The sequence below is a fragment of the Rhinatrema bivittatum genome, chromosome 19 (genome assembly GCF_901001135.1).
Source record: "Rhinatrema bivittatum chromosome 19, aRhiBiv1.1, whole genome shotgun sequence".
Taxonomy (NCBI): domain Eukaryota; kingdom Metazoa; phylum Chordata; class Amphibia; order Gymnophiona; family Rhinatrematidae; genus Rhinatrema; species Rhinatrema bivittatum.
The window spans coordinates 4,965,465-4,983,897 of NC_042633.1; the positions used below are offsets into that span (position 1 = coordinate 4,965,465).

Below are 18,433 nucleotides of genomic sequence, written 5' to 3' on the forward strand. Positions count from 1 at the left end.
GGACCTCCTGCTGTCCAATCGTGTTCGTCTATGGCCGCCGCCATTTTTCGGCGCCATTTTGGAAAATGGCGCCGGCCGAAGACAACAAGATTCAGTAGCAGGAGCCCGTTCCGGACCGCTGCCGTTCCGGACCGCCGCTGGACCCGCAAGTTATTTAAGTCATTGGGGGGGGGGGGGTCGGGAGGGTGGGGGATTTAATTTAAAGGGTCGGGGGTGGGTTTTAGGGGGTTTTAATGTGCCGGTTTTGCGATTTTACGTTTTTTCGATTTTTTACGATTTTTCACGATTTTTCACGATATTTTACCCCCCCAAACGGCAACAATATGATTCCCTCCCCCTCCCAGCCGAAATCGATCGTTAAGACGATCGAGGACACGATTCACATCTCTAATGGGTGTAGCTTGCTTATTGCGGCGGTTACTACCCCTACTACCTCTAACTAATCAAGCTAGATATTTCACTTGGATGCAGCTCCATCACTGCTCTCTACATTAATGGCGGGGGTGGAAGGGATTTAGAACCAAGAGCTAAGAGAAACAGATAAGTATGAGAGAAAAAATGAGGGAAGCTTGCTGGGCAGACTGGATGGGCCATTTGGTCTTCTTCTGCCGTCATTTCTATGTTTCTATGTTTCTATGTTTCTATATAAGGTGCTGGAGGACCTAAGGCAGAGTGCATCAACGGAAGTGCGGACATCTTAGGCACTTTCATACAATTAGCTAAGCAGAAAGGACTCCACTTGACAATCTGTAACGTATCCCACTGAATCGTGGGGGAGTGCTTCTGTAGCCACGGCAACCCTAGTACCACAGGGTGGACAGCCTTATCCAAGACTAGGAAGGCTATCTCCTCCAAATGGATCGCCCCGGTGCAGACAGTAACGGGTGCCGTGGACATCAGGACAGGTCCTGGAAGGAGCGTCCCCTGGATAGAGGTAATTCATAACGGGACCTCCCGCCTTTGCGTAGGGATGTGCAACTGAGAGACTAGGTCCTGCAGGATGAAATTACCTCCGGCTCCCGAGTCAAGGAACGCCATAGTCTCAAACGATCCTCCAGGATATTCCAGGGTAACAGGGACGGTACATTGAGGAGCTGTAGCACAGTCTAGGAGGAGCTCTACTGGACCTCCTAGGCATTGGCGTTTTTCGCACACTCCTGGCAGCGTGCCAAGAAGTGGCCCTTCTGACCACAATATAAACACACTTCAACGAACTGCGACGTTGCCTTTCTTCAGCAGAAAGCGAGGCCCGTCCCAGCTGCATAGGTTCGCAGGTGGGAACATTTGGACGAGAAATCTTGGGAGAGGATACAGGTCTCGATGGCCCATGGGCAGGACTATGGCAAGAGGAGCGCTGCTCCTTGGCCCGTTGTTGTAGGCGGCGGTCAATGCGAGCAGCCATCTCAATCAAGGCATTGAGGTCCTCCAGCAGATCTTGAGCGGCAATCTCATCCTTTATGCATCCGGACAGACCTTCCAAGAAGATGGCCTTAAGACTACCCTACTGCCAACCTACTTCTTGGGCTAAAGTCTGAAACTCCATAGCATAATCTGTCAAGGAGCGCGCCCCCTGTCGGAGTTGCAGCAGACAGACGTAGCCGTGGCTACTTGGGCGGGCTCATCAAAGGCCTGACGAAAGTTCGAGATGAACTGTTGTAAGTTCGTTAGCGAAGGATCATTGTTTTCCCAAAGGGGAGAAGTCCATATTAAGGCTTTCCCATCAAGCAGGAACAGGATATACGCCACTTTCACCGCATCCGAGGGGAACTGCCGAGGCAGCAGAGAGAACCGTACAAACATTGGTTCAGAAAGCCATGGCAGGTCCTTAAATCTCCAGAGTAGAGGGAGGGTGCGGGTAGCTGAGTCACAGAAGAGCTGTGTCCCTCGGGGACCCTGCCAGGAGGAGGCAGAGACTCCAGGTGCGAGGATAGCCGTTCCACCGTAGCTGCCAGTGTATCAATGCAGCTCTGGTGCTGTAGCATCTGCGGGGCCATCCCGGGCAGGTCCGAGGGAGCGGACACATCCGCCGAGTCCATGGCCTTGCAATCTGTTAGGGTATGTCGGTTTAGTGGACCTGTGGGCCGACCTGCAGGAGACTGGGAAAGGTATTCAAAAGTCTCTAGTATACCACAGGCTGGGAGGCAGATGTTCAGGCTGGACGTAGAAGTGCTCTTCACCCTGGAAGCTGGTACTCCCCCAGGAGGAGCCCGTAGGAGCCCAACCACTGGGACTTAGGTGGCTTCACCCTTGGAAGCCAAAGCCCCCCTGGGAGGAGCCCAGAGGGGCCCGGCCGCTGGGACTTAGGCGGTAGTGGATCAGGACTGGAAACTGGAACCAGACTAGGACAGTAGGTCAGTACTGTAATGGGGCTCAGGTTCTAGAACCAGGCAGGAACTGTAGCAGGACTCGGGTACTGGAACCAGGCAGGAACAGTAGCAGGTAAACAGGAGCCAGGCAGGTACTATAGCAGGCAGGCAGGAACCAAGCAGGTACTGTAGCAGGCAAGCAGGAACGGAGCGATTAGCAAAGCAGGGCGCTCCGGGGCACAGCGCAACAGGGATCCGATAGGTAAGCCCGTTGCAAGGCAAAGACTGGGTGACCGCGGCTGGCTTATCAAGGCCACGGCGTCTGACATCATAATTTGGGCGAAGTCACTGCTGGCAGGAAACGGCCTAGAAAAGCGCTCAAGTGGCGAGCGTGCGCGCCTAGAGACAGGGCATCCACGGAAGGCTTCCCGGCGGCGCGGCCCTCACCGGGACGTGGCTGAACAGAACAGGAACTAGGCCGGTGAAAGCGGGAACAGGTCCAGAAACATGGAGGTAAGGGTCTGGTCACGGCACTCGTGGCCAGAACCGCAACAAGTGGAGAATAAAATGGAGACTATCATATTGCCTCTATTTCTATCCATGCTGCGACCACATAACATAGGTTCCATTTGGACCAAGGGCCTCTATCATTATCCTTTAAAACTTTCCTTAATACTATCAGCATTGCCCCACCAAATCCCTTGTATGTCTAAATAGTCCTGAGCATAAATGTGATGGAGATGATAGAAACATTTCTCTTTTCAGATCAGCTTTGCGGCACAGCACCCAATGCTGAGTGATAAGCTGCAGTTCCCGTCTTTTCTACGCACCATACCTGCAGACACTCTGCAACCCCGGGCCATCACCCATCTGCTCCTACATTTCAACTGGACATGGGTGGGAATCTTGTCCTCCAACTCAGACAGCAGAAGTCTGAGCAGCCAGATGATACGGCAGGAGGTGGTAGAAAATGGTGGCTGTGTGGCTTTCCTGGAGAATATTGATGATCGCTATCCCAAAGAGAGGATGGTAAAGGTGGCAGAGGTAATCCATCAGTCCTCGGTGAATGTGATTGTGTGCAACTGCTATGGAAATCATCTTAAACCTATCTTGGAGCTACTTTCTCACCGCAAGATTATTGCTATGATTTGGGTCTTCTCAACAGGGATGATCATCAATCCAAGCCTGTTTACCAAGGAGTCATGGAGGTTGCTCAATGGTAGCATGATATTTGTTAGTCCCACCAGTAACATTGCCAACTTCCTAAATTTTCTCTACCACATGGGGCCTTCTGCATACCCATGGGACATTTTCACCAAGCTCTTCTGGGAAAAAGCATTTGGGTGCCGATGGGCTGGAGAAAATTTCACACACATGTTGGCCAAAGCAGATGACATCCGATGCTCAGGAAAAGAGGACCTCAGAACACTGGACCCAGGACTCTTTCAGTTGAATGATTTAAGCATTACCTATCATGCTTACCTGGCTATCTATGCTTATGCTCATGCCCTGCACAACATGATGTTGAATGGAGCCAAAGAAGACATTTTTCATATACGCACTAACATTCAGAATATCAAATATTGGCAGGTACTGGTAATAATAATAAGGATTCTTATAGCGCTAATATTCAAACAGGATTCCTATATTGAAAGGCTTCCCAACCCTGTTTAGGTGACCTCACAGCCAGTCAGATTTTAAGGATATCCACAATGAATATGCACGAGAATTATTTGCATATACCGGTCTCCAATATAGGCAAATTTATCTATTCCTTTTCCAATGTGGATATCCTGCAAACACAACTGCCAGCAGCGTGTTCAGTCCAAGTTTGGGAAGCCATGAGATATAGTGCTTTACACTTTAGGATTTTGGACATGTATATATGACGAAATGTATGGTGGATAATCAGACAGTATGTTATTCATTTCTATACTATATATAAGTTTCCAAAGAACAAGAAGGAAAGCAAGGTATAATGTTACTGTTCTCTTATTTAATTATAGTTTGATTAGGTGCACCACTGAATATAGCCAGAAAAGATTAGCCAGACAAACTTATCTGTTTATCTTTAGGACTGCAGTCCAGTACAACTAGAATTGTTGGATAAGTTATTCAATTAAACCTGAATATTGGAGTTAGCCAGAAAGTTATCCAGCTATCTTAACTGTCCCAGAATGTCCCTGGACTGCCTCCAACTTATCTGGCTAACCTTTCTCTAATTAAACAGTTTGCTGGAGAAATCAGAGGTGATCAGAGAGGTGAGAAATTTGAAACCCATGGTTTCTCCTTCTAAGTTCTAAATTTAGCTAGAAGAACTGTCTGAATATTGACTCCTATGTTTATTATTAGTGCTATGGATGGAAGAAATATATTTAGGTATTTGATGCTATTAATGGCACTAGATCTGCTCACTGTTTTCCCATAGACAAAAAATGGGAACAAATTCTTCTGCACATTTAGCCCATCTCGTTAAATTGGATGTGTAAAGGAAAACTGGTCTTGAGGGATCAAGACATGCACCATTGCAAGATAATGAATTCAAACTGTCAATCATAGACCGGCCCGGGGATTTGCCGCCCAGGCCGGCCCAGGAGATGCCACGTGGACTGCTGAGCGCGGCTCTGTCATGGCCGCGCTCGGTAGACCACGTGGCTAGCGCGACCGACCCACCGGGGGCTGCCCGATCCCCCAATAGGCTAATCCGCCCCTGGGCAGGGCTTCCTGTCCCCGAATCTGCACATCCCCCTTTCAGTCCTATCTAGAGTGGAAGTGAGATCCATGCCTTCAGAGGAGGAGGAAGGGCAAAAGTGGAGACAAAGACTGCAGTGCTCTCTCATCATTTCTATCACATGTGCTGCAGCTGCAATATTAGAAGGAGGCTCTGCTGATTCAGACTGATCCAGTTCTGGTTAAGCCCAATTTCAATCATTGAAATGTAGCCCTAATTTTCTTAGAGAAATCAGAACTGGAACTTCATGCATGTTGTGTGGCAAAAACCTGGACTGTAACTGTGTGGTCTGTTTTACCTGGGTGAGGTAGCCATCATAGACAGAAGAGTGATTGGGCATGAAGAGATGACAGAAGGGAAATGCTGGGCTGGGGAGAGGAGAGGCAGAAATCAGCGGAGGGAGTCAGAAAATCAGGATCTCTGAAGAGATTATCTCTATATTTTGTATAACGCCTTTCCTTCATCATTCAACAGGTCCTCCATTATCTGAGGGATGTGCGTTTCACAACAGAGTCTGAACAGGAAGTTTACTTTGATGCAAATGGAGATGTGGCTACTGTCTTTGATATCATGAATATCCAGATATATCCGGATGACACCATTGAACTGATAACAGTGGGTAGATATGATTCCAGGAATTCTCCAGGAGAGGAAATCACTCTGAACACCTCTGCCATTTTATGGAACCAAAGGTTTAATCAGGTGAGGTGTGAAGTCTTGGAGGAATGCATTTAAGAATGATTTTTAAGTACAAAAACCTGGCACATCAGTTGGCTTTTGCAAAGGTGCATCCTTCTGTTCAAGCCCTTAGTTTCCTGAAAAAAAATGTGAAAAGGGAGAAAAGAAAGCATTGAGAAACTAGGAGCAGCAAAACCAGCACCAGAAGCATTAAGGATGGATGATAGTCCAGTCGTACAATGTAGCCCTTAATTAATGAGGAAGCTGTGATAGTAACATCAAACACTGCCAAGATTTAAATGATGCAGAAATGTCAAACCTGTTTCAGTGGAGAAGAAAATGATAAACATAAAGTAGGAGATCATGACAAAAGACTGAAAGGAGATAGACTTGGGGATAATTATCTTTCTCTATATAGACAGAGCTATGGAGTTTAGGTTTTAAGTGATAAATGCTGATAAAACATCCCCAGTGCAAAAAAAAAAAAAAGAGAAAAGCATCAGAAAAAAATCTCAAGAAGAAAAATAATAAGCATGTGGATGAAGTCAAGTGGTATAGTGTCATGGGATAGAAGGTGATATCTTACTATGGACTGATGACTGATGACAGTTTTCCCCACTGGAAGACAGGTAGAGTGGAGTTGCTCATGGATTCATACTGGGGACCAGGGCTGTTTAACTTATCCCTTAATGATCTGGAAAAGGGAGCATCCAGTGAAGTAATCAAACTTACTGTTAACACAAAAATATTGAAAGTGGTTAAGCACACAGAGAAACTGCAGAAGAACCTTGTAAGACCGGGGAACTGGGCATCTAAAAGACAGATGAAATTTAACGTGGACAAGAGTGAAACGGTGCAACTTGTGAAAAATAATTCTATCTACAGGTACAAAATGCTGGGTTCAATATTACGAATCACCCCCAGGAAGAGGATTTTGGAGTCCTGTGGACAATAAATTGAAATCTTCAGCTCAGGGTGCAGCAGTAGTCAAAAAGGCAAAGAGAATGTTAGGAATTATTTGAAAAGAAATGAGGACTAAAACTGTGAATATCATATTGCCTTTGTATCGATCCATGGTGTAACTTCACCTTGTGCAACCCTGGTCGCCGCATCTCAAGAAAAATATTCTGGAAATAAAAAAGATAAAGAGAAGGATGACAATAATGATAAAGGGTATGACATTTCTCCTTTATGAAGCAATGCTAAACAGGATAGAGGTCTTTAGCCTGGAGAATTGATGACAGAGGTTTATAAAATCATGAGTCAGATGGAACAGGTAGATAGGGAAAAGTTATTTATCCTTTCAAACAGCACTAGGACTAGGGGACACCCCACAAAATTAGCAGGGAGCATATTTGATGATCTTGAGCCCATCGGGGTAAGATGATCGGGGTAAGATCGGGGTAAGATGAGCTTGAGCCCATCGGGGTAAGGCCTTCCTCTCGCCCTACCGCCACTGGACCCCCGCGCCGACCACGTGGGAGCCCCAGCTCGGCCGTCGATCCGCCCACTGCCTACCTCTGGGCTATTGCAGCCAATTGCTGCCGCCCAGCTGTACTTTTTAAAAAGCAAACGCGCGATCTGAAGCGCCATTTTGCCGCAGCAACGACACGCAGGGACTCACCTCAGACCGCCACGGGAGCTGAGAGAGGGGCCCGCGCGACCGGCGCTTGAGCCCATCGGGGTAAGGCCTTCCTCTCGCCCTACCGCCGCTGGACCCCCGCGCCGACCACGTGGGAGCCCCAGCTCGGCCGTCGATCCGCCCACTGCCTACCTCTGGGCTATTGCAGCCAATTGCTGCAGCCCAGCCCTCATTTAAATCACTGACACGCTCCCTGGCGTCTCGCACCGGGCGTCTCGCGTCAAAGGAGCGCGACAAAGGGGCCTGCCCCTTTGTGAGCCCCTTCGTGCAGCCCTGAGGACTGTGGACTGGACAGACTCTATCTCTCTGCAACACTGCTTCCGCACCTAAGAATTACTACCAAACATCTGACTAGACCGAACAACATACGTCTCATCTCTGCCCCCTTAAGGATAGCAAACGCCTTACCCTCACCGGCCGATACCTCGCCTGCCACAACAGTCTCAGAATGTCTCCATCTTTCCCAAACCCAATCCTCCCACACTGTCCACCTTCCAAAGGATATTCAACTCGACATGCCCACCACCACAACCTTAAATCCCTCTCTCCAATTGTGATCACTCCCATCACCCAACTGCTAGGCCTCACACTATTTTTGTTAACACTATTCAATGCACAATCCCTAACAAAGAAATCAGTAATACTAAACGACTATCTCATCGATGTGAAACCGGATATATGCGCAATTACGGAGACATGGCTCAAACCTTCAGACACTGCAATAATTAACCAATTACCCACAGAGACATACAACTTCTTTTCCATCCCACGCCAGGGAAAAAAGAAAGGAGGAGGAATCCTCCTAGCTACAAAAAAGGACCTCAGATTCACTCAGCACTCCACCAATACCGACTCTAATCTCGAAATTGGCTTCTTCTCGTCAGACAAACTTCAAATTTTACTTGTCTACGCTCCTCCAGGTGTCCTGGAAACAGACGCCTCTCCTCTGGTCGAACTAACCACTTCCCTTATCAATCTGGATGCCCCAGCTATAATCTTAGGAGACTTTAACCTGCACGTCGACAACTCCATACTATCACCCAACTGCGAAGCCCTACTCACAGCATATTCCGCTTTAGGTTTCACTCAACTTGTTAACAATCCCACACACAAAGCAGGCCACACGTTAGACCTTATCTTCGTCAATACAGCAATCAAACCAGTTCAGCACCCCACCTGCTCGAAGGTACCATGGTCAGACCACTCCCTCATAACCTCCTCATTCTCAATAAAAGAAATCAGCCCATCTCGCATACCCGACCATAGCTTCACTTACAGAAAAACATGCACCATAGAAGATCTTAGCAATCACTTATCATTACATCTCACCCAAGTAGACTTCACCAATCCGAACTCAGCGCTTCGATCTTGGAACAACATCAAGGAATCTATAGCCAACAAGCTATGCCCTCTAACAACAAAAAAACCTCACCCCAATTCTTCCAAAAGACAACCATGGTTTACCCTAGAGCTAAGAAAGCTTAAACTACTGCTAAGACAAAATGAGGTTAAATGGCGTAAAAACCCATGCACCATCACTCTATCTACCTATAAATCAACTCTTCACCAATATAAATCCAATACATTAAGATCAAAGAGGAACTACTACGCATCCAAGATCCACCACCTAATCTTCGACGCTAAAGCACTCTTTAGCTACGTCTCTAACCTCACACAAACAAACCCATCAGAAATCGCTCTCAACCAAGCCAAATCTAAAGCGGAAGAACTAGCGCTATTTTTCAACAACAAAATCAGCAAACTTCTAAATCAGCTCCCCCCTAACACCGTTTCTAATTCAACCTCACCTCAGACCGCCTTCAAAAACACCCGCTTAGAAGAACTGGAAATCACATCTTCCATAGAAATCCGAGGTATTCTACGGAAAATGAAACCATCTTCTCACCCTTCAGATCACATCCCCTCGAAATTGCTTCTATCAATTCCTGACTCCATCTCCAAATCCCTGTCAGACATCATAAATTGCTCATTAACACAAGGATCTTACCCAAATGACCTAAAATTGGCCTCTCTCAAACCACTACTCAAGAAACCAAACCTAGATCCTAATGACCCAAACAACTACCGACCGATCGCCAACCTCCCCTTCATAGCCAAGATCATGGAGAAATTGGTGATCACCCGACTCTCAAACTACATTGAAGAAAACAACCTCCTATTCCCATCACAATACGGATTCCGCAAAACACTAAGCACGGAGTCCCTCCTCATTTCCTTAACAGATCACCTCATCCTGGGCCTTGATAAAGGACAAGCCTTCTTACTGATCCTACTGGACCTTTCATCAGCCTTTGACACCGTCAATCATTCCCTACTCATTAACCAGCTAGCCTCCATAGGTATCTCAGGCACAGCACTCTCTTGGTTCATATCCTTTCTCAGCAATAGAGGATACAAGGTTAAGATACAGAACAAAGAATCCTCTCAACACCCATTATCAGTAGGAGTCCCACAGGGGTCCTCCCTGTCTCCTACTTTATTTAACATTTACCTTATACCTTTATGCCAACTTCTCACCGACCTCAACCTCAAACACTTCCTTTACGCAGACGATATACAGGTCCTGATCCCCATTAAGGATTCCCTCGCAAAAACTCTGGCCTACTGGGATACATGCCTTCAAAAAATTAAACTCCTCCTCACCAGCCTAAACCTGGTACTAAATTCCGGCAAAACTGAACTCCTGCTCATCGCCTCAGAGAACAGCACCATCACCTCTACACAGCAAGCCACGCCAACTATCACACAAGTGAGAGACCTTGGAGTCCTAATTGATAATCGCCTGAATTTCAAAGCCACTATAAACAAAACCACCAAAGACTGTTTCTACCAACTACAAGTGCTGAAAAGAATTAGACCTCTTTTCCATGCCCAAGATTTCAGAACCATTCTGCAAGCAATCATTTTCTCAAAATTAGACTATTGTAACACCATCCTACTTGGCCTTTCCGCTTCATACATCAAACCACTTCAGATGGTGCAAAATGCAGCTGCACGAATACTGACAAATACCAGGAGAAGGGACCACATAACCCCCATCCTAAAGAGCCTCCATTGGCTACCTATACACTTTAGAATAATATACAAGGCCATTCTTCCCACATACAAAAACATCCACCTACTGGCTCCCATTGACCTACAGATCCCGCTCCGACTACATAATTCGTCAAGACCGACAAGAGATGCATAAAAGGGATCGCTACAGGTACCACCGTCCAAATCTACCAGACACAGCACACTAAGAGACCAGGCGTTCTCTACAGCCATTCCACCGTTATGGAACTCCATCCCCCCAAATCTCAGAATAGAACCATGCATCTCAACTTTCAAAAAAAGACTAAAGACCTGGATATTCATACAAGCATTCCCGGACGCCAATTAAACTATCACCTCCACGCCACCCCTTATCTCCACATATTTATTTATTTATTTTATTTTAAAATGTTTATATACCGCTTTTACAATTCAAAAGAATTAATCAAAACGGTTTACAACCAAACATACACAATGAATAAACTTAACAAAATAAAACAAAATAAAACAATTAAAAGCTAACATAGTGCAGTATATAATCATATCCAACTATTTTCAAAAAATATTAGCAGAAGGTAAATATTATATGGTGTGAATGGATCTGAGAGAAGAGAAGACAGTTGAAGTGAATAAATGTTGACTTTATGAAGTAATTAAAGTGTATGCTTTCTGAAATAAGTATGTTTTCAATAGTTTTTTGAACTGTTGTATTGATGAAGTGAGACATATACCATGGTGAACCATATCTTCTATCGTTTACTTGTGTGAATTAATAACCTGTCCTTTCTCTTCCTTCTCCGCCAAGTTCTTTTCACCCTGTTATATGTAACTGCCTTTTTCCGCACCATTGTTATAGTTTATGTTTACTACGCACCCCTGTTTTATGTGAACCAGCATGATGTGACTGCTGTCTCGAATGCCGGTATATAAAAATTTGAAATAAATAAATACATAAATAAATTTAAAACAATTTTGGTCGCCACATTTCAAAAAAGATATAGTTGCAATGCAGAAGGTACAGAGAAGTGCAACCAAAATGATAAAGGGGATGGAACAGCTCCCCTATGAGGAAAGATTGAAGAGGTTAGTGCTGTTTAGCTTGGAGAAGAGACAGCTGAGAGGGGATATGATAGAGGTCTTTAAGATCATGAGAGGTCTTGAATGAGTAGATGTGACTCGGTTTTTTACACTTTCGAATAATAGAAGGACTAGGGGGCAATCCATGAAGTTAGCAAGTGGCACATTTAAGACTAATCGGAGAAAATTCTTTTTCACTCAACGCACAATAAAGCTCTGGAATTTGTTGCCAGAGGATGTGGTTAGTGCAGTTAGGGTAGCTGGGTTGAAAAAGATTTGGATACGTTCTTGGAGGAGAAGTCCATTAACGGCTATTAATCAAGTTCACTTAGGGGCAGATTTTAAGAGCCCTGCTCGCGTAAATCCGCCCGGATTTACGCGAGCAGGGCCCTGCGCGCCGGTGCGCCTATTTTACATAGGCCTACCGGCGCGCGCAGAGCCCCGGGACTCGCGTAAGTCCCGGGGTTCTCCGAGGGGGGCGTGTCGGGGCCGGTCCCGGTCGTCGCGGCGTTTTTGGGGCATGTCGGCAGCGTTTTGGGGGCGGGGGGGGGGGATTTACGCCTCCCTCTGGGAGGCGTAAATCCCCCAACAAAGGTAAGGTGGGGGCTTAGACAGGGCCGGGTGGGTGGGTTAGGTAGGGGAAGGGAGGGGAAGGTGAGGGGAGGGCAAAAGGAAGTTCCCTCCGAGGCCGCTCCGAAATCGGAGCGGCCTCGGAGGGAATGGGGGTAGGCTGCGCGGCTCGGCGCGCGCCGGCTATACAAAATCGATAGCATTGCGCGCGCCGATCCAGGTTTTTAGCAGATACGCGCGGCTCCGCGCGTATCTACTAAAATCCAGCGTACTTTTGTTTGCGCCTGGAGCGCAAACAAAAGTAGGCCTATTCGCGGAGTATGAAAATCCGCCCCTTAAGGAATAGCCACTGCTATTAATTGCATCAGTAGCATGGGATCTTCTTAGTGTTTGGTTAATTGCCAGGTTCTTGTGGCCTGGTTTGGCCCCTGTTGGAAACAGGATGCTGGGCTTGATGCACCCTTGGTCTGACCCAGCATGGCAATTTCTTATGTTCTTAGATTTTCCATTCAACACACAACCTGTGGAGTTTAAGAACATAAGAACATAAGAAAATGCCATACTGGGTCAGACCAAGGGTCCATCAAGCCCAGCATCCTGTTTCCAACAGGGGCCAATCCAGGCCATAAGAACCTGGCAAGTACCCAAAAACTAAGTCTATTCCATGTTACTAGGGATGTGAATCGTTTTTCAACGATTAAAATTATCGTCCGATAATGTTTATATCGTCTTAAATCGTTATAGAACACGATACAATAGAAATTCTAACGATTTATCGTTAAAAATCGTTAAATCGTGTTAGTGCGCACTAACTCGGGTTAGTGCGCACTAACTCCCCGTTAGTGCGCACTAACTCGATTTAGTGCGCACTAACTGAAAATGATACAAATAAACACTTTCCAGGTCACTGAAGGTCAGTTAGGAATGAATATGTGTTCCTATTGGCTGGCTGCCCTCTTATCTATTGATGTTACCAAGGTTACCACTGAGGTGATGGTTGGGGGGATGGGAAATGGAACTGGAAACTAACGAACACCAACAGAAAATGAAACAAAGTGTTCACACTTCCCAGGTCAGTAAAGGTCACTTAGGAATGAATATGTATGTATGTATTCCTATTGGGGTAGATTTTCAGACGAGCGCGAACAGCCTACTTTTGTTTGCGCTCCAGGCGCAAACAAAAGTACGCTGGATTTTAGTAGATACGCGCGTAGTCGCGCGTATCGGCTAAAATCCTGGATCGGCGCGCGCAAGGCTATCGATTTCGTATAGCCTGCGCGCGCCGAGCCGCGCAGCCTACCCCCGTTCCCTCCTAGGCCGCTCCGAAATCGGAGCGGCCTAGAAGGGAACTTTCCTTTGCCCTCCCCTCACCTTCCCCTCCCTTCCCCTACCTAACCCACCCGCCCGGCCCTGTCTAAACCCCCATCCTACCTTTGTCGGGGGATTTACGCCTCCCGGAGGGAGGCGTAAATCCCCGCGTGCCAGCGGGCCTCCTGCGCGCCGGGCCGCGACCTGGGGGCGGGTACGGAGGGCGCGGCCACGCCCCCGGGCCATAGCCACGCCCCCGTACCCGCCCCCAAAACGCTGCCGACACGCCCCCGCAACGCCGCACGCTCCGGCCCCGCCCCCCGACACGCCTCCCGACACGCCCACTCCGAAAACCCCGGGACTTACGCGAGTCCCGGGGTTCTGCGCGCGCCGGTGAGCCTATGTAAAATAGGCTCACCGGCGCGCAGGGCCCTGCTCGCGTAAATCCGCCCGGTTTTGGGCGGATTTACGCGAGCAGGGCTCTGAAAATCCGCCCCATTGGCTGGCTGTGCTCTTATCTATTGATGTTACCAAGGCTAACACTGAGGTAATGGTTGGGGGGATGTGAAATGGAAACAGTTGGAAGCTTGACAAAAAAAGTAATGTAATGATCAGCACTCACGTGACTAGAACTTGTTTGTTTATTATTTTTCTTAGCAGGCACCTGAAATGCTAGTGCATGTTGAATTTGCCAATCACTGTGCATTTTAGAAAGGTGGTCCTGGCTGGAACTGTACACAGTTCAAATATATGTAATTGATTGTTGGTAAGTGTATTTTTTAAGTAGCCACACTGGCACAAGTATGTTTACTTTTCCTCCTACTTAACTCACTAGCTCAGCTTTGTAAGAAGGGCTTCTCTGCTTGTGTGTTGTTTTTGTTTGGTGTGAGGAGAGCAGAAACATCAGATCTTTATTCAATCTACTACAGTCATCTCTTACAGTGCCCTATCCCTATTAATACCAGGAGTGTTGTGATCTTCCTGCACACAGTGCCCTAACCCTGATACCAGTCTGAGACAGCTCCCTCCCTGCATTACTAGTGAGAGGCTGGCTTCACAGACAGGGGGGAGCTGCCTGACCCTCACTCCTGACTTCCCCCATGTCCCAGCTAGTGAATGGTGTGTGGGTGAGGGGGGGGGGGAGGAGGGTGAAGTCTGAGACAGCTCCCTCCCTGCATTACTAGTGAGAGGCTGGCTTCGCAGACAGGGGAGAGCTGCCTGACCCTCACTCCTGACTTCCCCCATGTCCCAGCTAGTGAATGGTGTGTGGGTGAGGGGGGGGGGAGGATGGTGAAGTCTGAGACAGCTCCTTCCCTGCATTACTAGTGAGAGGCTGGCTTCACAGACAGGGGGGAGCTGCCTGACCCTCACTCCTGACTTCCCCCATGTCCCAGCTAGTGAATGGTGTGTGGGTGAGGGGGGGGGGGGAGGATGGTGAAGTCTGAGACAGCTCCCTCCCTGCATTACTAGTGAGAGGCTGGCTTCGCAGACAGGGGGGAGCTGCCTGACCCTCCCTCCTGACTTCCCCCATGTCCCAGCTAGTGAATGGTGTGTGGGTGAGGGGGGGGGGGAGGATGGTGAAGTCTGAGACAGCTCCCTCCCTGCATTACTAGTGAGAGGCTGGCTTCACAGACAGGGGGGAGCTGCCTGACCCTCACTCCTGACTTCCCCCATGTCCCAGCTAGTGAATGGTGTGTGGGGTGAGGGGGGGGGGGGGGGAGGATGGTGAAGTCTGAGACAGCTCCCTCCCTGCATTACTAGTGAGAGGCTGGCTTCACAGACAGGGGGGAGCTGCCTGACCCTCACTCCTGACTTCCCCCATGTCCCAGCTAGTGAATGATGTGTGGGTGAGGGGGGGGGGGGAGGATGGTGAAGTCTGAGACAGCTCCCTCCCTGAATTACTAGTGAGAGGCTAGCTTCACAGACAGGGGGAGCTGCCTGACCCTCACTCCTGACTTCCCCCATGTCCCAGCTAGTGAATGGTGTGTGGGTGAGGGGGGGGGGGGGGGAGGATGGTGAAGTCTGAGACAGCTCCCTTCCTGCATTACTAGTGAGAGGCTGGCTTCACAGACAGGGGGGAGCTGCCTGCCCTCACTCCTGACTTCCCCCATGTCCCAGCTAGTGAATGGTGTGTGGGTGAGGGGGGGGGGGGAGGATGGTGAAGTCTGAGACAGCTCCCTCCCTGCATTACTAGTGAGAGGCTGGCTTCGCAGACAGGGGGGAGCTGCCTGACCCTCACTCCTGACTTCCCCCATGTCCCAGCTAGTGAATGGTGTGTGGGTGAGGGGGGGGGGAGGATGGTGAGGTCTGAGACAGCTCCCTCCCTGCATTACTAGTGAGAGGCTGGCTTCACAGACAGGGGGGAGCTGCCTGACCCTCACTCCTGACTTCCCCCATGTCCCAGCTAGTGAATGGTGTGTGGGTGAGGGGGGGGGGGAGGATGGTGAAGTCTGAGACAGCTCCCTCCCTGCATTACTAGTGAGAGGCTGGCTTCACAGAAAGGGGGGAGCTGCCTGACCCTCACTCCTGACTTCCCCCATGTCCCAGCTAGTGAATGGTGTGTGGGTGAGGGGGGGGGTGGGAGGAGGATGGTGAAGTCTGAGACAGCTCCCTCCCTGCATTACTAGTGAGAGGCTGGCTTCACAGACAGGGGGGAGCTGCCTGACCCTCACTCAAGCAGAGAAGCCCTTCTTACAAAGCTGAGCTAGTGAGTTAAGTAGGAGGAAAAGTAAACATACTTGTGCCAGTGTGGCTACTTAAGAAATACACTTACCAACAATCAATTACATATATTTGAACTGTGTACAGTTCCAGCCAGGACCACCTTTCTAAAATGCACAGTGATTGGCAAATTCGACATGCACTAGCATTTCAGGTGCCTGCTAACAAAAATAATAAACAAAGAAGTTCTAGTCACGTGAGTGCTGATCATCACATGTCAAGCTTCCAACTGTTTCCATTTCACATCCCCCCAACCATTACCTCAGTGGTAACCTTGGTAACATCAATAGATAAGAGCACAGCCAGCCAATAGGAATACATATTCATTCCTAAGTGACCTTTACTGACCTGGGAAGTGTGAACACTTTGTTTCATTTTCTGTTGGTGTTCATGAGTTTCCAGTTCCATTTCCCATCCCCCCAACCATCACCTCAGTGGAAACCTTGGTAACATCAATAGATAAGAGGGCTGCCAGCCAATAGGAACACATATTCATTCCTAACTGACCTTCAGTGACCTGGAAAGTGTCTATTTGTATCATTTTGAGTTAGTGCGCACTAAATCGAGTTAGTGCGCACTAACAGGGAGTTAGTGCGCACTAATCGGAAAAAACGATTTTTAACGATTTTTCAATGAAATAATCGTGCCAAAGACAATTTTCTTCTCCTGCCACACGATTTCTATCGTTAAGACGATATGGAAAACGATTCACATCCCTAGTTACCATTGCTAATGGCAGTGGCTATTCTCTAAGTGAACTTAATAGCAGGTAATGGACTTCTCCTCCAAGAACTTATCCAATCCTTTTTTAAACACAGCTATACTAACTGCACTAACCATATCCTCTGGCAACAAATTCCAGAGTTTAATTGTGCATTGAGTAAAAAAGAACTTTCTCCGATTAGTTTTAAATGTGCCCCATGCTAACTTCATGGAGTGCCCCCTAGTCTTTCTACTATCCGAAAGAGTAAATAACCGATTCACATCTACCCGTTCTAGACCTCACATGATTTTAAACATCTCTATCATATCCCCCCTCAGTCGTCTCTTCTCCAAGCTGAAAAGACCTAACCTCTTTAGTCTTTCCTCATAGGGGAGTATTTCCATTCCCCTTATCATTTTGGTAGCCCTTCTCTGTACCTTCTCCATCGCAATTATATATTTTTTGAGATGCGGCGACCAGAATTGTACACAGTATTCAAGGTGCGGTCTCACCATGGAGCGATACTGAGGCATTATGACATTTTCCGTTTTATTCACCATTCCCTTTCTAATAATTCCCAACATTCTGTTTGCTTTTTTGACTGCCGCAGCACAGTGAACCGACAATTTCAATGGTTTATCCACTATGACACCTAGATCTCTTTCTTGGGTTGTAGCACCTAATATGGAACCCAACATTGTGTAATTATAGCATGGGTTATTTTTCCCTATATGCATCACCTTGCACTTATCCACATTAAATTTCATCTGCCATTTGGATGCCCAATTTTCCAGTCTCACAAGGTCTTCCTGCAATTTATCACAATCTGCTTGTGAATTAACTACTCTGAACAATTTTGTGTCATCTGCAAATTTGATTATCTCACTCGTCGTATTTCTTTCCAGATCATTTATAAATATATTGAAAAGTAAGGGTCCCAATACAGATCCCTGAGGTACTCCACTGTCCACTCCCTTCCACTGAGAAAATTGTTCATTTAATCCTACTCTCTGTTTCCTGTCTTTTAGCCAGTTTGCAATCCACGAAAGGACATCGCCACCTATCCCATGACTTTTTACTTTTCCTAGAAGCCTCTCATGAGGAACTTTGTCAAATGCCTTCTGAAAATCCAAGTATACTACATCTACCGGTTCACCTTTATCCACGTATTTATTAACTCCTTCAAAAAAGTGAAGCAGATTTGTGAGGCAAGACTTGCCCTGGGTAAAGCCATGCTGACTTTGTTCCATTAAACCATGTCTTTCTGTATGTTCTGTGATTTTGATGTTTAGAACACTTTCCACTATTTTTCCTGGCACTGAAGTCAGGCTAACCGGTCTGTAGTTTCCCGGATCAGCCCTGGAGCCCTTTTTAAATATTGGGGTTACATTTGCTATCCTCCAGTCTTCAGGTACAATGGATGATTTTAATGATAAGTTACAAATTTTTACTAATAGGTCTGAAATTTCATTATTTTAGTTCCTTCAGAACTTTGGGGTGTATACCATCCGGTCCAGGTGATTTACTACTCTTCAGTTTGTCAATCAGACCTTCCACATCTTCTAGGTTCACCGTGATTTGATTCAGTCCATCTGAATCATTACCCATGAAAACCTTCTCCATTACGGGTACCTCCCCAACAT

The 18,433-nt window shown here is 47.4% G+C and overlaps 1 protein-coding gene across 1 annotated transcript in view; it reads left to right on the forward strand.

Moving 5' to 3' along the window:
- LOC115081078 (extracellular calcium-sensing receptor-like) overlaps positions 1-18,433 on the forward strand; it is a 46,522-nt gene that overhangs the window by 18,068 nt on the left and 10,021 nt on the right. Inside the window, exons 3-4 of the mRNA XM_029585589.1 lie at positions 3,072-3,896; positions 5,512-5,739. Of these exons, the coding sequence (XP_029441449.1) occupies positions 3,072-3,896; positions 5,512-5,739 (1,053 nt within the window). The remainder of the gene's footprint in view (positions 1-3,071; positions 3,897-5,511; positions 5,740-18,433) is intronic.